Source organism: Pipra filicauda, unplaced genomic scaffold, assembly GCF_003945595.2.
Source record: "Pipra filicauda isolate LSUMZ 115617 unplaced genomic scaffold, ASM394559v2 scaffold133_size2016399_pilon, whole genome shotgun sequence".
In the NCBI taxonomy this organism is placed as follows: Eukaryota; Metazoa; Chordata; class Aves; order Passeriformes; family Pipridae; genus Pipra; species Pipra filicauda.
Window position 1 is genome coordinate 1438221 of NW_024103807.1, and position 23364 is coordinate 1461584.

Genomic DNA, 23364 nt, shown 5'->3' on the forward strand with positions numbered 1-23364 from the left:
TGAAGGAGCAATGAGTGCGTAAAAACTAGAATCAGTTTAGACCAGAACTGACTCTCCCATTTTCTCTAGTTCTTGTCTGCAAATGAACAGGAAAGCCTGGCACCGCAACACAGTGTCAGGAGGTCTAGGCTAGTGTCCCAGCCTCCTTCCTTTCATGGGCTCAATTAAAAGAATAAGCAACTAAAGCTTAACTTGTTTCTGTATTTGCAGAATGCACAGTGAGGTCTCTAGGGCACAAGAATTACTTGGAAGAGTCAGTAAATAGCACTTAGAAAATTCACAAATCAACACAGACATTGGAGTTACACTGCAGATTCCAATCTGCCTGGCAAACTCATCAGCACTGCCCCAGCCTGAACAAGCTGTTTTAATCTCTAGCCCTCTTCCTCAAGAGGGGCTACTGGCTTTGTGAGACCAAAGAGAAGGCAGGCAACCTGACTGAAACCTCCTTTGCCTGAAACTGCTTTTGCTGAAGGGCTTTAGGGAGCTTGTGATCCCCTACAGACCAAAGACTATTGAAATCACCCTTCAGGAGAGATTAAAAGACACCGGGAAAAGAATCCTCCTTTCCTTGCCAAAACACTAGCACCTGTCAGACTTGTGGCTGCTGCCCCTCCTCTGAGAGAGGCCTCAGCAGGAGGCTGGCAGAGGGCCAGGGGACGGGCCCACATTAATGGAAACGAAAACCCACACACTTTGTAGATGGCACAATGGAGGCAGTGGGCAGGATTTCTTTTTCTTTTCATCTGTTTTCTTTGTGCTCAACTAGAAATGGATTTCATAGGGCAAAGGAAGATTTTGCTTTCTGCCATCCAGGCATCACCTTCCTCCCAGCTTCCTAAGCTTGTTTGCAGAGGGGATTGCAGGGCTGTATTCATCCACTTTTGATATATAATCTCCATGTTGCTGTGTAAGCAGCTCTGCCCCAGAGGACCATTAGCAGCTCAAATAGTTTGCTGTAGGAGGGGGCTCAGCCAGGGAGGGCACACTTTTACCATACTATGACACACACCTGTGCAAAAGAAGCAGCCCTCAGGCAAAGTACACCTTTCCATTGAGTTTTGTCTTTGTAATATAGGGACTGGCACACATTCAGGCCTAGAAGTAGAGGAAGAGGATACCTACTCAAAGATAGAGAGACTACTCTTGATGGCCAGATGATTTGCTGAGTGCACATGAGTGAAGATGAGTGTTTGGGAACACACTCAGCCTCCCCCCACCCCCCCGCTCTCCCCATTTAAATGTACCTCCTGGATACAGCCTTGTCAAACACAAAAAGCCATTTCTGTTCCCCTTTGCAAGAGGAGGAAGTAAGCAAGGCATATGGGGGACATATGGAACTGTGAGTCTGAACTGTGTATGCTCCCCTTTGCCAATGCAAAGGGGGCTTTGCACTGCTTCCTTGCTCTGAACTAGCACAACATGAAAACAAGCAGTGAGATGCTGCTTGGTAATCCCTGTGGTTCCCACAACAGTCTAGTACAGATTTCTTTTGCAGTTTGTGTTTTATCATATCACCAGATTTTCAGCAGGATTGCTACTGGCAAGATCACACTGCCTTGAGGGAAGATGGGGACGAGCTGGGAAAGACTGGGTTATAAGCCTTTGAGCCAAGGAGGTCTTCCCTCCTTTTCTTGTAGAGAAGAGCAGCCATTTAAAATCTGTGGAAGCACAAAGGGCTAAAACATAGGATGGGACTTCAGTTCAGTATGGTCGACACCAGCCAGACACCTTACTTGTCTCCTGACTAACTCTGCCCAACTTTTACAGCCAAATATGTTAAAACAACAGTTCTGCTAAAATTATCAGCTATTCAAGAGGCAAAACATTACTATCTTAGGGCAACATTTCATATCTAATTTTATCCTTGAAGAAGCTCCACAGCTTCAAGTAGACAGTAAGGCACAGTGTTAGGTTTTTAAAGTTAATCCATCAACAAAATGATGAAAAACTTTCCTTTGCTCTCTTCCTGACAGTGTAAAATGTGGGGCATAATTACAGAGGAAATTCCACAGAAATGCAGAATGACTGAAAATCTAGAGCTGAATAACTCATGGGAGTCTTACCTAGGGCTCGATTGATCCCTTGATCCTTTGCAAGTGCCACAAGGAATCCATAGAAGGTCATTCTCTGTGCATTACTCAACATTTCCTTCAGAAGAGCAGAAGGTGGACAGCTAGGAAAAGAGAGACAAAGAGGTCATCTTGTCTTTTAAATTATAATCTTTTTTTTTTCTAAGACTCAGCTCAAACTGGAGAAATAAACCCTTTTGCCTGTTCTAACACTGTCAAGTTTCCTTGACTCAGTTTAAAACAAATAGGCACCAGCTTGCTTACTGAGCTTTGCATGTGCTCCCTGTTTGCTAAGCAAGATCTTCAAGCTGGGGTACATCCCTAGGAGCAGTCTTACCTGTCTCCATTCCAAGGACAGGGAGGAAAACCTAGATTCACTCAGAGGCACACATATCCCAACTCTTAGCATGTTCTTTCAAAAATCATCTGGGAAATACTTTCTTTTAGAAGTCAATAAACTTTCTCAGAATCATAGAAGTGTTAAGGTTGGAAAAGACTTCTAAGATCACCGAGTCGCACAGTTAACCCAGCACCACCATGTTCACCACTAAACCATGTCCCTAACTGCCACATCTAAACATTTTTTGAATGCTTTAGGGATGCTGTCATCATCCTTTTATCAGTGATAGCCATCCAAGGGGCAGGAAAACCTCTCCAATGACAGCCTAAATATGTCAGAAAATGTAGGGGGCGTGTTTAAGGTACAGGGGATGTACCAGGGCAAGAGTGCCCGAGGGAGCATGCGCCGACATAGACAACCTTATTGCTCAAAGAAGTCACATGGGTTTAAGGGATAAAACCAGTGCCAAATTTGAAATAAAACCTCTTTGTTCACCACCTCACAAGGAGCTTGTATTTTCCTTATTATATAAGGACATGTGCCCCTACAAGAAAACAATATTTAGGTTTTTAAAATGACATGTTCCCTTCACCTACACTCACCTTAACCCCTGGTCCTGACTTATAAGCAATATCTTCATAGTGACTCTTGCTGTTGCCCAATACTGCTTAAAGGATTTCATGCAAAATCACACTGCCTCATAAAGACCAAGTGTTGAACAGTCAATGGTGTAATGTCACCCTGGGAGATGTGGGTCTGGGCTGGTGATCCCTTAGGCAAAGGTGGTTACCAAAGCCTGGCTGAGTATTGAGCTACTGGATGAAAGGCTGGGAACAGCTCCCCTCACAGCACTGGGCAAAGCCTGACTTGCCAGATAGGCTCACAGCACCCTTCCCATCTGAAGTTCTCAGGACACACAGGGAATGTAGAGCTTTTGCCGTTTAAAAGAACAAAACAACCTGTTAACTCCATGCTTAGATATCTATAGCAGTGGACAGCAGTTCAGGAGTAATTTTATGTATCACAAATTTGGATTCAGGCACATTAAGCAGAAATCAGATGGAACTTGTGTCCTGAGTCATTTTGTGGATCTACGCCATGACCTTCTAGGAGGGTGTGTACTTGCTACCTGCAAGAAACTATGAAGAAAGAGTTTGTCAAAGCCATACAATAAGGTCCAGTATTGCTCCATCCTCTGCTGAACTAAGGCTAGTCTTGTGCCTGGGATCTGTAGCTGGAGACCAACTCCATCACAGGCTCAGGTACAGACTGGCAGGATGAACTTGCCTAGGTACTAAGGCTTCGTACTCCATCCATCCCAGTGAGCCTTTCTTAGGCTTCAACTCCCAAGAACACAACTGCACTTGTTTATCTCCTCTAGCTAACTCATAATGGATCTCTCCTTGATGAAAGTGTCAATGCAGAAGTGAGAAGGAGAGCAGAGACCCAAATCAATCCATTACTTCAAGAATCAGCTCAAATCCCATGTTTCATTTGGTTTAAGCTGTTCAGCTATGATGTTTCCCTTCGTACTTCTCCAATGAGATCCATGTGGGAGTTACAGCTTGTTCAAAGTCCTGTATTTCTTCACAGCTCCATCCTTACAAAGGGTTTCCAGAGACAGAGACTTCAAATTTGTGTTTTAGACTCCATTCATACCTGTATTTTGATCTGTCACACAAGGACTCCAGGCACTGGTAGAAGAGAGATGCCTCTACCCCTTCAAGTGGGTTGCAGTCATTTGGGGGTTGGCGCTGCCGATGTTGCCCAGAGGATGATGTTGGCACAATCACAGTATTTGGATTCTTACCAGCCAGTAGATCCTGATAAATGCCAGCCACACTTTCCAGGAATTCTGAAAGAACAGAAAGCGACTTTAAAACTCAGGGCTATAACCAGCAAAGCATCCTCCTGACCTACCAGAGTTTGGATTAAACTGTCATTCTGTGTTGTACATAGCACCAACAGGAAATAGGCACAACTCTACAGCACCCTGCTTATTCAGATCAGATATTAGGTAGGCCCAAACAGCCATTTCCATAGAAGTTCCTGGCTTCTTTCTGTCAGGATGATTATGAGAGGCCACTCCGTTGAAAAAGATTCTTCTGAAGGGTACAAAGGTTAGCTAGCACATGGATAAAACAGTGGAGTGTGAAAGCTAATGTCAAACACAAAACTAGTTCGCAAAGTCTAAAATGTTTCCTTCTCCATCTCTTGCCACTCATCATTTAAGAACTCATCCCAAGTTGGGAGCAAACTATAATGAACTGCAACAAGAGGAAAGGGAGCAAGTTAGTTAGGGTTCCAGGCTGTATCCCAGCTTGCCTCTGTGCTGCTCCAAAGTAAATATAATACAAGATCTAGAGGGAGGGCCAGGGCAGGTCAGGGCTGGAGTTGGCAGAAAGCCTCTCCCCAGGCTCCTCGTACTACCCACTGTTTACTGCAGGAGTCTAATTTTAAACAAGTTTGTTTATGGATGTGGTCAGCAGTTTACAAATCTAGATTCCATTTGGAGTGGTTTGCATGTGTGTGGGTTGGTGGGAGAGCGTATGACAGGCTGTGTGCGTGCACCATGCCTGAGTGAACAGGACAGGGATGGGATCTTTGAGTGTGTGTACACAAGAACAAGCTCTTGAAGACTAAAGTGGCATTTAAGTCTTAAGGGAATGAAATGTAATTCTGTGTGTGAGGTGGGTGGAGAGGAAAGTCAGGATGTCAGCAGGCCCTGAGGCCGCTGCTGAGGTTCTCCAGCTCAGTGGAAATATTTGTTATATCAGAGAAAAACTTTCCAAACACATTTTCTGTCCTTGGCTAATGGTTCTGCCCAACAAGCCTGGTTCTGCCCAACCCAAAATCATCGTTTTCAACTGTTTGTCTACAGTGAATTGCCATGGATAGAATTGTGATATGCATTGGGGAAGTATATACAGAGAAGTAATGAGAAAAAGAGATTTTTGCATTAGGAATAGCAGCTGAGTCTTAACTGCCAGAAAGATGGGAACTGACAGGTTGGATCAGATCAGCAGGCCACCCAAGTTTACACAGGCTATGTTTACCACAGCTTCTAGCCAGTGTCTCCCAGTACACAGACCTGGCCCGTTTTGCCTCATCGAGGCCAATTGTGAGCTACATCAATCAGAGGGAGCTGTTTCAGTGGGAGCACACAGAAATCCATGAGTTTTATGTTAGAAGGTGCAGTATGCCAGGAGATGAGAAAGTGGCAAACCAGCAGTCCCCAGTGCTTGGGAGCATATCTAACTTTGATAAAGGAAATGCTCATCCAAGTTTCTCCACCTTTTCTTCTGAATTGAGTTTAAAAATATCTGGGGATTTTTCCAGATGTATATGTGTGGGTGAGCATTTGTAAAATATACACACACACAAACAAATATTATTTGATTTGTACTTTTCCTGATAAAAAATTTTAGTAGTATCCCATCTAGTTAATACTCCAGCTGGTGAGAGAGGGGTAGAATATAACAAATGACCAACAATACGAAGAATGTTCACATGCATTATCTGTTCATTTCCCTTTCCAACTAGGGGCTTTCAAGTCAAACAAGAAAGGTGGTTCTTCATGGGACAGGTGCTAAGCCTGTGCAACTCTTTGCTAAAAGGTATCATGGAGGTTGCAAATTTATGTGATTTCAAGGGGAGGCTGGAGAAGTTCTTGTAGTGGAGTCCTCTGGGGGTTCCTAAACCTGTGGAAACTATATCCAGTTCAGAAACTATCTGAGCTGAAACCAACTCATAGTTGGGCAAGTATTGGGGGGAAGAATTGTATCAATTTGTCCAGTTCCTTTTCCTTTCAAGGCACCAGCTGATGGGTTTTTCCTATCCTGTCTCCAGCACAGTTGAATAATTTCCTTAAGGAAAGGAAAAAAAAATTCCTAGTAAAAGTTAATTGTTAGGTGTTAACACAGTCTAGATGAAGCTGGAAATTTATGTCTCAAGGCTAAGACAAATACATGCCTAAGACATAACAGTAGCAGGTATCTTGTTATTCACAAAAATTTGGAACCTACTCATGAAGCCTGCTAATCTCTTGACATCAGTGATGCCTTTCATCAGTAGATTCTATTATCTATATATTTTCTGTGAAAAAACATATCCTTTCAAGTTTCAAAAAAGTGCAAGGATTGGGAAGCTGTAAAGTTGCAATGATGGTCAGCAGCTTCCCAGCATTTACCTGAGTAGTAGAACTGGATCTGGAAAGCAAAGAGGAAATCAGAAAAAGACATCAGGCAATCCATTGCATCATCCATCAGCACAATCCTATGACAAGATGAGAGAAACAGTTTAGCATCTACAAAAGAACTTAAGTCTGTAACCAGGAGCCCCAGCTCTAGAGAAAGTGCAGCCATGGAACTGTGCGCAACTGAGGATTGCCAGTGGCCCAGTATAAGAAGTTAGGAGAGAGGAATAGGAACACCCACTGCTGGATGGATGTGGATGCCCTACTACCAAATGAAGGCAGCTTAAGAACCTGAAGCAAGGAGAAGATCCTGAATGTCAGTGCTATCACACAATTCAGCAACAGTGTGAACAGAGCAGTGTGACATGGATGTCAAGCATTCAAAGCCTGGTGGACATGATGGAATGAATGCTGGTATAAAAACTGCAAGGCTGGTTCATATGACTATATAGAATCATAGAATATCCTGAGTTGGAAGGGACTTACGAGGACCATCGAACTCCAACTCCTGACTAACTGTGACTACAGACAGGACAGTTACACAAGTAGTAAACTGGTATAAGCAGAACGAGTCATGCTATTTCTCTGTATACCAGAATTCATCAAATTGAGATACTTTTTCAGATTCATAAAGATAACTACAGTTGCTAATTCGCAATCTGTGGTCAAACAAATCTACTTGACTACAGAGGAAATAACATTGCACTAACAGCACCAATCAGCTTTCTAATTGCACACTGAACATCCTATCCTCCCCTCCTGATAAATGAATCAGTCTCTTTTCATATCAGGTCTATCATTTGACTATCAGGTCAAATTTCATGGCAACTGAAGACTTCTTGAACAAGTGACAATGTCCTCTTTCTCCCTGCTAAGTCCCAGGTGCATGCAGGGAGCTGCATGCATCCCTATTTTGAAGCATACTTCTTGAATATGGAAAATATCAGCCACAGGCCATAAAGATGAAATATAAGTGATAGCAAAGTGCAACTCCTTTCAGGAAAAAATCTGTGGAGTTCAGAAGTAAGTTAGGGCAAAAGCTTTCATAAAAATGAAAACAAAACCAAGGCTCTGGTCACTGCCACTACATAAGGATTAAAAGGTCAGTCTCTGAAGTGGGGAAAATGACATCTATCAATGACAGCTTAGACTGTAAAACAGAAGAGCATATTCCACTTTGATGGAAGAAACCCCAGAGCATTCAGAAAATGCTAAAGAAAGGCATTTGGTACTTTCTCTCACCTGTGTAGGTCTACTAACCCTGTACAGTCTGTATCTGGCACACTGTGTCATATGAGAAGGACTGTCAGTTCACTATAGCCAAAATACCAGTCATCTATTAGGATCCTTTTGAACACAGGGACAAATGCAATCCACAGACCAACTCTGCAGCATCAGTTGTCTAAACACATTGCTGGGGAAACACTGCTCTGTCTCATATAAAAGACTCCAGGGAGCTGTGTGGGAGGCTGACCTAGAAGAACATAAGATCTTGCAAGACTTCCCTGCCACTCAGTTCTGTTCACTATGGCAAAATCAAACATGTAGAGCAGCTTGAATTAATTATCTCAAAGAAGAAAGACCGGGACTGAGAGGGTCCCCAGGAGAAAAGCCAGTATTTAAAACAAAACCCTTTGAAGATGTCAAAGTGCTTCTGATTTATTTATTACATTCCAGAAGCCTCCTCTCATCCTTTCTAAAGAAGCAGTAGCTTCAGTTCTTAATTCTCACTAATAAGCATGTTACTGAGATTGTCAGTGGCCACATCAAGGAAATGGCTTTGAAGCTGGCAGGCAGAGCATCTTCTCAGGCAATACTGCTCAGCCAGTGGCATTTCCAACCACTGTTTAAGCAGTGGAAATGCAGTTGGCCACATCACTGATGAGCTGCATTTCCTCCTTTGAAATGATGGTCTGTCTTCCAGGTACCCTTAAAGCACCAAAGCTTTCCCCAGTGCATTTCTCCATCTTGAAGATGAAGGAGAGCAACAGCAGAGAGGTTTTTTACATATTTGTTATACACAGAGAGAATATTACATCACCTTCATAATACTCAAATCGTTTCACTTGTTAAATCTAAAACTATGGTCAATGGCTGTGTTCTGCAGCACCAAGTCCCAGTCTCTTACTTAGAGGAGAGCATGAGGAAGTAGGCAGAGGTATGAGAATTTCCTGGGCATTTTTTGCCGTTAAAGACAGTAAGGAGCCTCTAAGGAAGATTATACAGCACATATGTGATGGAGGAGCATCTAAATAGAAGCAGGTGCACTCTAGTGCTGGGTTACTGACTCCGCTTGGCCCAGGAGTCTGCATGCCGGAAATGTTGAGAAGTCTTTAAATCCAGTACAATCATTTATGAGGAGATTGACTGCAGCTGGCTATTTCCCCACATAGCCAGCTGAATGAGCTCTCGAAGCTGGGAGAGCATCATATGCAACATATCTGTACCTCTTCCCTGAATATCTGGCAAGAAGAACATCCTAGCTAAGGACTGTAACTAGACAGCAGGACCAAAACTGAGGACAAAATCTGAAAGTCTGAACTGCAACTCAAGAGAGTTCACCAGGTATTTCATATTTCAAGGGATTTTTTTTTCATTCTTTCTTGTCCAATTTAGACTTTAAGCCCTCAGGGAACAGATGTATTTACAAAGTTAGTAAAGTTAGTTAGGTGGCACTCAATGAATAATGAAAATCAAGAAGGAACTTTGGAAAGGACGGAAGAAAAATGCCTACACTTGAGGGACTCTGGTAAAGGGTGTAGTGGTCTTTCAGGGTTCAAGCAGGTTTGGCTGGCAGGAAAGCCTTGCTGTGGTGCCAGTGGGGAAACTTTATGGTCTACTGATTGTGGTTAAAATCTCAGAAATCCAGACTAGACAGGATGTCCCCAGGAAAAACTCTAGACCAGGCACATTGAAAGGACTTTTACCGTTTTCTGCTACCATTGAAAAGGCTAACTGACACAATCTGTCTGAAGGCCAAGCTGGCTCAAATGAGTCCTCAGGGACTTGGCTTAATTACTGATACATGGGGGCAAAAATAAGCAAAACATACAGAAAGGGCATGATCTGCATTCTCAGATAATCTTTTAACGATAGGGGTACTGAATTGCAAGCCCCAGTTCCATTAGCACCGATCAGTGCAACATGACCTCCCACATCACATAAAACAGCATAGGAGCCATGAATTACTCTGCTCCCCGCTACTCAAATGTGGGTAGTGAGTTCCTTGTGTTTCTCTAACAAGGGAAAAGTCAGCGCTCAGGTACAGATCTTGAAATCATAGCATCAAACCAGAAAGATCCCTTCATTTTCTTTCCTTCTGCAATTTCAAGATTCAGAAAGCCAAAAGGTGTCTCTGAACATCAAAGGTATCTCTGTAGATTAAAATCTTTAATCTGCTAATGGCTATAACCCTTTGAAGAAAAAAAACATCCAAGAAATCTCACAGACACAGATAGCATGATTCTTTTTTTTGGGTATGACTTCTGCATTTGTGTAGCACCAGGAACAGAAAAATGGAGCTCTCAGATGTCACGTGAATAAAACCTATATTGTTGCAGCCCCTGTTCTTATGTTCTGACATTTCCTGATCTTAGTCCCAGTGTTTGTTATCAGTGCATAGCAACAGCTCCTGGACGAGCGGACTGCACCGTGCTGTGAGATCATCTCAGTCATGCAGCACAAAGACTACAGCTACGACTGTGCTCTTCCCAAGAGCTCCAGTAATTACACAGGTCCTGGCTGTATCAGTGAATGCTGTGACTACTCCCGCTGCTACTTTGTTTAATTCCTTTCCAAAGAAAATTAGCAGCACAACCCTTGGGGGTGAGCAGACTGAAGGAGGAACACTGTCAGTATATTTGCATGTGACACTCATGCTTTGCAAGGGCTTGATCAACTGGTGCTGTAAGATAGCCTGCAAAGTTCACTCTTCTAACTGGCAGAGACCAAGGAGGACAATGAGAAATGTAGACCAGAAAAAGGACAAGAGAGTGAGCACCAGTTGTAAGCAAAGAGAAAGACGGTTCAGAAACATGACAAGTTTTATTAAAATTGTTCACATAGATTGTAACAGAATAATAGCAATGTGTAAGTAAATCTCTAGCCAGCCAAAAGTAGGAGTGAGGTCATCCCCACCTGAGCCTGGGTGCCTCTGACAGAGATCTCATTTCTCTCCAACACCTGCTCCCAAAGCCGGCTTGTCTGTCTCTATGGCACACGCACAACAGTGCAGCAGGCCCCTGAATGGGGCCTCTAGTTTACAACAGTCTTGTGGATTAAATTCCTTGACACAAACATCAGAACATGTGTAGATATGCTGAAGTCTCCTTCACCGCATGCATCATCACAAATTCCTGCTCAGCTCAGCTGGAATCCTATGAAATACACACCAGCACATGGGACTGGTGCTTGTGTACCTCCATGAAAGGAAGCAGCAGACATATCTCTGCTACAGGGTTAGCATTCTTTCTTAGTCTGGCATTGGGGGCCAAGCAACTGAACTCCAAAGGCCCACTGACGAGCTGGAGGGAAAAGTGACTCTCAACTTTTAGTTGTAATTGAACCAACACAGATTAAACTGCAGTTCAGTTTGGATAGCATCACTTAGGAGCCTGGGAAGAATTCAACGCATCAGCCAAGTAGAAGCACTAGCAGATGGATAACACTTCTCTTTTTCAATTTCCTTTCTTATTATAGTTTTCATGGGACTCTAATGGTAAAGAAAGATTACAAAATGACAAATAGAAGAATAGGACCTTTTCATTATTTAGGCCATGAACAACATAGGTAGCAGCTAATATTCTGATCATGTATCTGGACTCTATTCCCAACTGTCATATTTAGGACCGTGACAAAAGTTAAATTTCCATGCCTCCTCTGCTGAGATGGCTAGGAATGAAAGCATTTATTCAGTAATCTTGCTGTGATCATATATGTATGTGTGAGTGCACACACTCCTACTGAGATCTGAACTGACCCCCCCCCCAAACAACAGATGCACGCACCTTATTACATTTTCACTATCAGATAGTTAATAATCAACTGCCTGGGCTGGACTGGAATCAGCAAGCACAATCAGTAAAAAATTCCATATCACATTATCAGTGCCCTGAGCCAACTATCTGCTTTTTGCCTTGTCTAGATTAAAATAAAATTTCAAACAGATTAGCTACCATGTTCTTACCAAATGTACTTTAAAACACTGGCAATCCTTCAGAGGTTAGTACCATTTAAATGTGATCAACCATAGGAAGCTGGGGCAAGGGGGAACACATTTTAAGAATGGTAAAAGGCGTTTGAAATAGAGTTTAAAAATCATGTCAGTTAAAAACACATTGGCTAATAATTTTTTATCTGCATGGACAGCCAGCAGCAGCATTCTGCACTGATGTTTCAGTCTCTGCATATCTTAAATACATACTCTTTCTCATTGCTAGAAAAACGCCCCATTCTTGGGTGTCTCTTTTCCCCAAACCTTAAAAGCTGAAGGTCCCTGTTCATACCTTTACCCACAGATCTAGTTCCTTAGTCCATGCATGTAGGACTAATCTTGCCCTTAGAGGATGAGGACCCACCTTGCTGCTTTCTGAGTGAGTTCCATTGGGAAGTCAGGGCAAAGCAGCTGCAGCAGGCAGTGGTATTCCTGTGCTGTCAGCAAATCTGCAGGAAAAGAGAGGTGAGAACATCGTAATTCTTTTAAAAGCCGTTCCCTCCCCTTGCTTTCTCTCTAGGAAAAAACCCTCATATTCCCTTTACTCTCAATTCAAGTAGTCTGGGTACTAATGATAATATAACTTCTCCCTAGAATCTAAGAGCAGGGCTCTTCAGATGGAGTTTCCAGCAAAGACAATCCAAAAGAGGGCTGATGAAGAGGAAATTGTATTGATGAGGCTCCTGCAGAGAAACTGGTAACAGGTAGTGATTCAACATGAAAAAGGGGTAACCAACACAGGGCAGTTTCAAGTGAGAACACAGTTCGGTTCAACTTGAATATAACCATGTTGAAAGAGAAATAATTTCAAAGTTGCTTAAATTTGCTGAAATTCACTGGCATGGTGACATTCCCCACAATACGCTTGAAAATCATCCACAGAACATCTGGCAGCAGTAACAAAGGCAAACAAGGTTTTTGGGTTGTGTATGGAAGGCTACAGAGTATAAACCACAGACATTATTACTTTGGCATTCGGTAAGGCAGCTGGATGGTCTCTTTTGGAATAATGTGTACAAATCTGGTCACTGTATTATAGGAAGCACAGAACGAAGATCCAAAAAACACAAGAAAACCAATCAAATGATTCCTGTTTTATAGAGCAGCTTTGTGAAAAACTGGTCAAGAAGGGCCTCTGTGGTTCAGCAAAAGGAGTCTAAAAGAGGTGACTCTTAGGGAAGCTTATAGAATCCCAAGGGAATTGAAACATACTGATGTCAAAAAGCCCTACATGATTGTATGTTCATAGTCCAAAAGGCTGTGGACTGGAGTTAAGGAGAAGACTAGCTGAACAGCAGCAATTTTGCAGTACTTCTATATACAGAAGAATGCAAAGTATGGAAGAAAGAGCCAGGGGTGGAAGTAGAGCCAAGCAGTTGTCAGGGAGGGGATCACAAGGGCACAGGCATTAGGACTGAGGTACAGAGCATGAGTTCTTTTGCCACAGACACATCTCAGTCTTCATTAGGCTCTCATCCAAATAATCAACCTTGTTCCAGATGACAGCCACAATTTAGAATAACAGAATCATGAAGGTTGGAAAAGACCCTTAAGAGTATCAGGTCAAATAATTAACCCAACATTGCCAAGTCCACCAGTAAACCATGTCCCTAAGCACCACATCTACATGTTTTTTGAACATTGCCAGGGATGGTGATTCCACCACTTCCCTGGGCAGCCCATTCCAATGCTTGACAACCCTTTCAGTGACTAAATTTTTCATAATATCCAATCTAAACCTTCCCCGATGCAACTTGAGGCCATTTCCTTTCATCCTGTCACTTGTTACTCGGGAGAAGAGACTCACACCCACGTTCCTACAACCTCCTTTCAGGTAGTTGTAGAGAGCAATAAGGTCTGCCCTGAGCCTCCTCTTCTCCAGGCTAAACAACCCCAGCTCCCCAAGTTTTATTTCCTAAGTTCTTAAGAAAACTATCTGGTCATGTAAGATACATGCAAGTTTCATGTCCCCCAAGGTTCAATACTGGACCCAATACTGTTTAAATTATTCATCAATGACTTGGATGAAGGAGCAGAGAGCTTCCTCAGCAAGTCTGCTGATTACACAAAGCTGTGAGAAGTGGCCAATACCCCAGAGGGCTGTGCAGCCCTTCAGAAGAACCTCAACAAGTTGGAGAGATGGGCAGAGAAGAACCTTCTGAAATTCAACAAAGGCAAATGTGGGGTCGTGCACCTGCGGAAGAACAACACCCTGCACCTGTTTAGGCTGGGGGCCGACCTGCTGGAAAGCAGCTCTGCAGAAATGGACATGGGGGTCCTGACGGACAACAAGCTGTCCGTGAACCACCAGTGTGCCCTTGCAGCCAAGAAGGCCAATGGTATCCTGAGGGGCACTAGGGAGAGCATTGCCAGCAGGTCAAGAGAGGTGATCTGCCCCTGTACTCAGCCCTGGTGAGGTCTCTCACCTGGAATGCTGTGTCCAGTTCTGGGCTCCTCAGTACAAGAGAGACATGGAGCTCCTGGGGTGGGTCCAGTGGAGGGTTATGAAGATGATTAATGGCGTGGACCATCTCTCCTATGAGCATGGGCTGGGAGAGTTGGACTGTTCAGCCTCTAGAAGAGACAACAGAGAGGGCACCTCATCAATGTGTCTGAAGGGAGGGTGTCAAGAGGAAGGATCCAGTCTTTTCTCGGTGGTGCCGAGCAACAGGAGAAGAGGCAACAGGCAGAGACTGAAACACAGGAAGTTCCACCTGAACATGAGGAACAGGGACAGATTGCCCAGAGAGTTTGTGGAGTCTCCCTCACTGAAGATATTCAAGAACCATCTGGATGCAATCCTGTGCAATGTGCTCTGAGATGACCCTGCTTGAGCAGGGAGATTGGACCAGATGATCCACTGTGGTCTCTTCCAATATGACCCATTCTGTGATTCTGTGAGCTTCCACAGGCCCAGCATAGGAATTAGGTTACAGGAAAAGAGAGAATTTGAACAGAAAAAAAGCTCTTTTTGAAGCAGACACTTTCTCATAATTGACAGTATGGACAATATGGACCTTTTACTCTTCAAGGTTTTGAATAATGCTGGGTATTATTAAACTTCTGAACTTTGCTAAGAAGTCTGCATGTTGGTCTGAAGGAGTCACATCATTTAGAAGCTTTGTGCAATACTCAATTTCCATTTTTTGTTTGCTTAAGTTAAAATTCCTATTTATGCATCCTTATACCTCTTGCTCTTCATTATTTTTTCTTTCATTTGTCAACAGATCATTATAATAACCCCTTCTTCATATTGTATCTTATTCGATCTATTTATGGGTAACTACATTTATGTAAAGTTAAATCTGTTTACCTTACCCTCTACATCTCTCCCTACTTAGCCCAGTCATATCTGTTGCTCTGCTTTGATCCTCTTTAGATTTTCACAGTGCGGTGTCCAGCGGTGTACAAAGCATCCTTTGTGCATTCAGAACAGGCAGACTCTAGAAGGATAATCTGCCCACTTTAATCAGCAAAGCCCCTTTTCATTGATTTTGATTTTTAGCCTCCTCTTTTTTCCCCTTGAAGGTGAAAGATTTTGAGGGGGTTTTTTTTGAAGGATGAGGTTTACAGAGAAAGTTGCACTTCGTTCTCAGTCCTTATGTGGTTGATAGACAAAAGCAGCTTCAGAAGGCAACACGGTCCTAAGCAAGCTTTACTTTTGAAGCATAAATAGAGATCTCTCACTTGCTGGAAATAACATACTTTTAAAACTTATAATTATTTATAATTATAAATAATTATTTTCTTCTCTTTCTTCATAGCAAGTCATAGCATCATACTTAGTCCTCTACCACAAAACAACATAGAACAAAAGCAGAAGTCTGCTCCAAAAGACTTTGGGAAAGGGTGGCAGAGATCCTCTGCAACGAGTACATTAGAACATGAAGTTTGTTGTCAATTAAAGTGGAATTAATTATGGTTTCAGTCTTTGAGCAAATGGTCTATTTAGATGGGAACTGCACACAAAGCTGAGGTGGTGCAGAGAAGTTCCTTCTCTAAAGAAAGAAGCCCTTTGCTTCTTACTCCTGGGGAAATGGCGCCAAGTTATTCACTGAAGTACACAGGCAGACTCTTTTAGGCCATAACACAACTCAGCCTGTAGACAACCCAGGCGCCTGACCAAGAAATCGTATCAATTTCTCAGACTATAGTTGGGTACCTATTACACAGGAAGTGGGATCACCACAGACCTTAGGAGGTATCTACAGTTTGCTGTGATGACTGTTTTCCTATTCCCTACAGCAAGGTCAGTGAAGACCATGCCGAAAATTACATTTGCCCATACACCACATTGTCTGCCAAGAGCTGCTTGGAATAAACAAAAGCAGTTTTGGTGCATGACCACGTTGCTCCTTCCTGTCTCCAGGCCACAGCTGAGTAAATAGTGTTCAATGTTGCATGATGAAGAAAGAAAGAAAAGAAGGAAGGTACCAGTCAGAATGAGTGAAAACTGGAATCCACAACTGCTACTTTGGTTGCTACCACAAATTACTGCATCTCAAGTTCCAGTAACAAATGAAGCAAATCACGGAGTGTTTAAATCTGACCCCACAGCACAGGGCAATGAGCTATACACACTCTACCATGCCCTTGCAGTGGAGGAAACTCAGTCATACCATGTGCTTAAGGATGGAGATTGCAGTCTTCATGTTAATCATGTTCATATACAGCTAAACTAACACTTTGCTCTTCTACTGCAAAGCAACTAATACCAATTCCAAAGTAATTTTAAAACAACAGCTCACTAAGAAGGAGCTGGGAGGCTTAACAGGAAGTACTTTTCACTGTTCAGCATAATTTTTGCTCTACTGGTCTTCAAACACTTGCCCAGCCTGTACTGCTGCTGCTGCTGTGCCACTAGCAAAATCCTAACTCTTCTCTACAGATCTAATTGTCCTGTGAGTAGTTTATTGTCTTTTAGTGCCTGAAGCGGGCTTTTTCTCATGTTTCAGAGATACAGTGGAGAAAGAAGTCTTAGAAGATACCACTTTCTGGATAAAAATGGCCAACATTTGAGAAACATGAGGGCAGCTGCTTTGTATTTCCCTGGCTTTTAAGGTGCATATTACACTGTTTTTTACATTTCGTTTCTGGTTTGTATGTGGCTGACAGATGGCACCTGACCCGAAGTGATGCAAACTCCAGGAATGCTAAATGATGTGTTTATGCTGCTGTCAGTGTGTGTGTGAAGTGTAGACACACCTGAGCTATCTTAAAACTAGTTATCTTTCACAGCCTAGCCACAGAAGCCTGGAGCTCAGTGAAGGCTGCAAAATCTGCCCAGGACACCAATAAATATTTAGGACTTAGACTGAATTGCTGCTGTATCTAGGCTGCTTTCAGCACAAGAAATAGCTATCTACAATGTTGTCACAACACCGTGACAACTTTAAAAATGCCCAGAGCAGTAGAAGAATACTGCAGCTGGTGTATGAAATCTGCCCCAAAAAGTCACATTGGTAAATTCCCAGAAACACAAGGATTGCCTTGTTAAAGCTCCCTATTCCCATCATTTTTTATGTACAACCAGTATCCAAGAAGACTGGAGCCCTGTGCAGTGTAGCTGTCCCCTTTGAATTATGGTAGGACACACAATTTCCACAGGTTGCTTTACCACAGGCATGAAGTCATTCAAGAGTCATAAAGTCAGAGAGTTGTAAATCAGTCTCCTGGAAATATAACAGAGAACAGACTAATTTATTTTTCTTTAAGTGTTGGAAGAGTCTTTCCTGGCCTTTAGTTTTTTAGTGTTTCTGGTATAAGTAAGTATCACATCCTTAGGATTCTTTCTATATCTCTGCAAGATTGCAACCTAGTAGAAAAGAACAAAAACAAACAGAAGCCCCTAAAAATAAAAGTGTGCATGTTCTTAGGGTGTCTAAAGGAGCTACAATTTTACAAAAAATGAACAAAAACATGAGTATTGATAATACTGGAACTTCACAACGAACATCTGGCATCTCTGCACATGCCTTGTTCACAAGATACCTATAGCCTAATTTCCTCCATACATCTAGTGCTTATAGCAAACAGAAAGCCAAGAATTCTAGGAAAATTAATCCATAAGTAGGACCTAAACAGCAATATACTGTGTACACCCCTCATTTCTTTCTCATAACACTTTCTACTCTAAAAATAAAAGTCATTCCTTTTCAATTAATCATTCATAAAATTTTGCATTGGGAGATTTTATGACCTATCATGAAAAAGATCTGTTCCTGAGAGAATGGCTGTTTAAATTAGAATTTGAAACAAAATAAAAACATTCAAGGACTGTTTCTCTTACTGATTTGCTTTTTCAACTGACAAGAAGAGATATAAATAGAAACCAGACTCAGATGTGCATATGCCTAATTTTAAAAATTTATTTTCCTTATTTTTTAAAAAACAAAAAGCAAAGGAGCAGGTCACATAATTATCCCTGTAGTTTGAGATGGAAGCTCAAATAAAGCTAAACTACACAATAAAGAATAAGCAGTCACACACTTTCCTCTTAAGCTGTATAAGCATATTCATGTAAGATGTGTACCCCAGGATTCATTCTGCTCTTTAAGTGTATAGACAGTTTCTATAGTCCTTAAATCATAGTCCTAAGAGCATGGGAAAATCAGTTTATGATGTGAAAAAACAAAGAGTGAAAGAGATTTAGTGAGATTTGCCTGGAACAACCTATGTCAGACTCAGGACAAATATAGTGGAGAGCTAAGCAGACTGACCTGAACAGATTTGTTGGGGGAGTGCTGCAAGAGAGAACAGAGAGAGGGGATTAACACTGTGGTTGAGCAGAAAGCTAGTTTTGAGGCACTCAGGTAAGAAGGAAAAGATTCATCTCCAGCTGATTTGAAGAATGAACTCATCTGTTCTGGAGGTAGCCTGGACAGTTCATATGAACAGTGAATTCACTGAGAAGTGGATCTATTATGGGCAAAGCTTGTAGCACCCTACTTTGAGTGAGTTAAAGGATTTTGAAAGAGTAGAATCTTCTAGATGGTGTGATTGTTTTTCTGCACTTTGATCTTGAGCCCTTTTATCAAAAAACCACTTGCCAGATAAACAAAAACAAAAAATGAATTTATACAACACTGATCTAATTCTATCTCCAAAATCCAGAATCTTGCTGTTTATACAAATGTTAATCATCCTCTAGTCCCTTTCAAATTCCCCATAATTATCCTTCAGTATGAAGTGTTTCATGTGGCAGCATTTCTTCAGCTCTGAGTGAACGTTCCTCAGGGCACCATGAGCTGTGCCAAAGGTACAGTCCAAGGCTATCATTTGGTGTGCTTATGTGGCTAACATGGCACATCCACAAACTGAAAAATTTAAACTTTCATTAGAAACAGAGAAGAAGTTTTCAGCTCCCATGGTTGTAAAGAAAACATTCCAATATTGGAAGAGTTTAACTTATGCAGTGTGATACTCCTGAATCCATAGTCTGAAATATGACTCAAGTTTGATCCTTCCACTTACTTTGGGAACCTTAATACCATACCTAATGCAACACTAAAGACAATGTTAACTCTTTAATTTCTTGTCTTAATTCTAGGATGGGACTTTGAATGAAGTCAGGGCTTAAAGAATTCAGAGTTCCTGAAGTGCAAGAACAGCAGATAATAAGAAAGGAGAAGCATCCACGACTTCTATCAGTATTTCCAGAAGTATAAAAAGAAGAAGATGACAAACAAAAGAGCCTGGTTTAAATTTTCCAGTACATTGCTGACTACAGCAACCAGATGGTGGTTTAAATGGACACCCCATTTGCTCCATGCAGCTTTCTTTAACATTTACAAAGATAATTCCATGCATATTCTGAAGCACATATAATCCCAAAGATATGCTCAGCTCATCAAATATGATCCAAATGGATACTCAGCCTTCTTCGAAGGACATAGGCCTGAAAGAAAGAGGCTAGTTTTGTGGACTACAGTATGAGAATGTATGACTACTCATCATGTTTCAGAGGCATAGCAAACCCAAACCAAAACAAGACAGACCTTTAAGACAGATAAACTAGAAAACCAGAAATAAGGTACCATTTCAGAGTGAGAGCAATTTATAACTGAAATATTATAACATTTGACAATTTTTGTATGTGTCCACTATGTATGTGTCCACTAATTATTTTTTCCTTTCACTGCAATGTTACTAAAGATGTAACTAGCAGGTCTCCCCAGCAATAGATGATTTAGACTGCTTTTATCCTGTTCAACAGTTGACTTTTTCTCACTTTGAGGAATTTTCAGTCACTCATAGAGAATAATCAATTCAATTCCAGAGCTAATTGGTCTTGTAAACAATAAGGAGAAAACACTCCTCTTGGAGTTCTGGCCATCTGGGGGGCAGACTGTTCAACCACTTAAAACAGGACCCACAGCACTCTTAATAGTGAAGTAGAGGAATGCCAGCAACGCTTCACTGAAAGGGACCATCAACATTTCCCCAAGCTCTCAAACAGCAGCAGTAATCTTTAGACAAGATGTGGATCAGCCTCTGTTCAAGAAAACAAGTTGTCATTAAGCTTAAGATCTTCAAAACAACTGAAGAATTCATAGCTACACGCCACGAGATGGGCAGAGTAAATGGGCAGGTGGTATGCAGCTGTATCTCATTCAGTGCAGGACCTTACATACAACCCCTCCTCCCTCGGATATGTACTAGGACTAGTGACAATATGGGACTATGGCCAGTTCTTCCAGTTCTTCAATTGCTGTTTGGTATTTCCCTTCTGCTTTCAGATCCCCTAGAAATACAGTTAGCTGGTAGACAGCTCATCTGTGTCATGCACACAGGGTCAGGGAGCAGAAGAAAGCTATGACATTGACCTAGAAAGGAAAGGAAGCAGAGGATAAGGAGGACACACAATGAACTATGGAAATGCTGCAGATTGCTGCAGCAATCTCAGATCAAAGATCTCTTTGACTTCCAGTTTCTTTCCAGCTTACTTTTCCAGGAAAGACCAGTGAATGGTTCCAGTGAACCAATTCCAGTAGAATCAGGTATTTTCAATACCTTGAATCTCCCATGTGTACATATGGCATAACGTGGCATGTAAAAGCATGAGGTGCAACAGTCAACAATTTTCTCAGAACAATCAATAAAACAGAAATGGTTTGGACTTTCCTCTTTTAATGATTGCTTTGGAAGAAGTGTACAAGGAACAGTGCAGCTGCTACAAGCACTTGACAAACATTTCAACATAATTTATATCATAATCAGGGATAGCCTTGTGTGTCTCCCCCTGTCTCTGCTCCACATCAACCCTTAACTAATCCACTGCAAAGTTTTGAGCAGTTAACTGCACCTTCATCAATAGCTGTCATTACAGCAGGCACACTGATACTGCTTCTCTGAAACACATCCATCATGAGCCCAATCACAAAAGAGACAAGTTCAGGCATGTGAGGAATGGAGAATCCTACATGCCACCGACAGTGATACCAGTGTGCAAATACACAAAGCAGTCAATTCACTGTGGTTGAACTCAAGAAGTTGGTAGTGATACACAAAGCACTGAAGGTCTAGCACATCTTTCTCTGTGCTTGCGTACACCTGGAACAATTTGACTACCCAACTTAAGCGTGAATCTTCCAAGAACTGAAAGCCATTCATAGTCCTGGTCATTCCTTGACTTTACTGCACAGTATATTTATGTATAAGTCTATATATAGGCTAGGAAGTATAATCCCAAGTACCTAGACTGTTGGCTAGTTTTCTCCAATTTTCTTTCACAAATTATAATGCCTAGAAAAACAGTCTGAAAGGAAAGAGCATAGTTTTTAGGAGCCTCTGAGTCAACAGTTGAAGCCTCTTTCACAAAAATAAGTATAGTATCTGGACCTTTGCTTGGGCAGTGTTGTTCAGTCATGTAAAATGCTCTTACACTCACCAATATTGAGTTTCTTTTACGAGTGTGAAAATTTAAAAACAAAATGAACCTCCAAGCAAACAAATCAATAAGAGAACTGGCTGGAGAAAGGTAATCTGGTTAATGACAAGACCGAAGAAGTCATCATTAGTTATTTAGAAGGAAATGCAGTGGAGCATGTAAGCTCCACAGAGAATGTTTGGAGCCCATTACAATATCAATGAGCTAGATTAATGATTATAAATGACCACCACTACAGAACTGGTCTGAATGCAGAACAGAATGAATGCACTAAGAGAAACCTGAAACAACAAGGCATCCAACTGCCCCTCTTAAGGGGTATGTTTTTGGCTAAGGTTCTGTAACATCTCTTGATTTTAACTCTTAAAATACTCAAGTAAGTTGTGTGTCCTAAAAAATAGTAATAATTTTTGTAAAGATTCAGAAGGAAATAAGTTAGTTTTCTCTGTATTTCCCATAGAGAAATACACATTTAATAAGAATTTGACACAGATATTAATTTATATGAAAATGAAACAAGGCCTTTTTATTTTTTTAACATTTCTTTAAGCAAGTTCTAAACTCTACCATTAATCCTGAAAGTTTTTCATGGACATCATGCATCTTTGTCAAAGTTTAACTTAAATGCCACCAATTTTACAGCTAAATACACTTCTGCAGACCATGTACCATGAATGACAAGAATGTTTTGCTGGAAGAAAGTTCAGGCAAATTCCCTAAATATTCCAGCATCATGCCTTAACACTGATGCTATGCATATATTATGGTAATCAGGGAAGTGTAAGAAACTAGACAAAAGAGCAAGTTGTTGTGGAAAGAAAAAAGGACACTCTTGTTGCTGCACAGTGCTTTCTAGAGGGGAGTAAAAGGCCATCTACTGGAAGACAAATATAGAGATGAATCCATACGGAAGTCCTGCCTTGTAGAAACTAAAAACAAAGTTCAGTTGTGTAATCTTTTCAGCCTCATAATGAGGTCAGGCCCTTCAAGATCTTTGTAAGGATCTTTATGGTAGGAGCAATAAAAAGGAGTATCACTTAACTGATTAGTTATGGGATAATAGCTTAGCATAGTGAAAAAATTATTTTGACCAGATAAGATAAGCAAGTGATTTCTCCTAAAGGAAGCACGATCAGTATTCTGTGGAAACTCCTGGATGGATTGCTGCTGTGATGCAGGCTACTGAGAAGACAACACAAAGAAGAAACAAAACACAACCTCTAAAAGATGTAGGACTGTCCTTACTCGGAACAGAAGACGGCAGGAGTCCTAAAACCCCAAACACAGTTACTGCTGATTAACCCATTTAATGACACCAGTGAGATGGGCCATCCATAGTTAGTAACACTGTATTATCCTCTACTAGCAGCTGGGGTCTCAGCTACAACTGTACTCTTTGTGGTTTCACTTATACTTTTTCATCTCCTATGCAACAATATCCTGACTGTTCAGTAAAAAAACCATCATGGAAATGCAAGTATGATAAACCCTCAGAGTAGGAGTCAGGATGAAAGCTGCTCTTTAAGCATCCCTAGCCATTGAAGACTTAGAAAACACATGTTTCTTTTATTTGCTGCAACATTTGTCCTTCTTTTTCCATTCCATGTTGAGACTCATGGAGCAAGTCTGAAAATCAGATGGTGCAAATCATACAGC

General features: G+C 41.6%; 1 protein-coding gene across 2 annotated transcripts in view; it reads right to left on the reverse strand.

Annotated features, from left to right (window-relative positions):
• Window positions 1–23364, reverse strand: part of CUNH11orf49 (chromosome unknown C11orf49 homolog) — an 81928-nt gene that overhangs the window by 3251 nt on the left and 55313 nt on the right. Inside the window, exons 4-7 of one of the 2 annotated variants that reach the window (XM_027719520.2) lie at window positions 12184–12268; window positions 6602–6687; window positions 4072–4267; window positions 2067–2176 (exon numbers count right to left, since the gene is read on the reverse strand). In XM_027719520.2, the coding sequence (XP_027575321.1) occupies window positions 2067–2176; window positions 4072–4267; window positions 6602–6687; window positions 12184–12268 (477 nt within the window). The remainder of the gene's footprint in view (window positions 1–2066; window positions 2177–4071; window positions 4268–6601; window positions 6688–12183; window positions 12269–23364) is intronic. The other variant, XM_039378292.1, reaches the window with a different exon arrangement.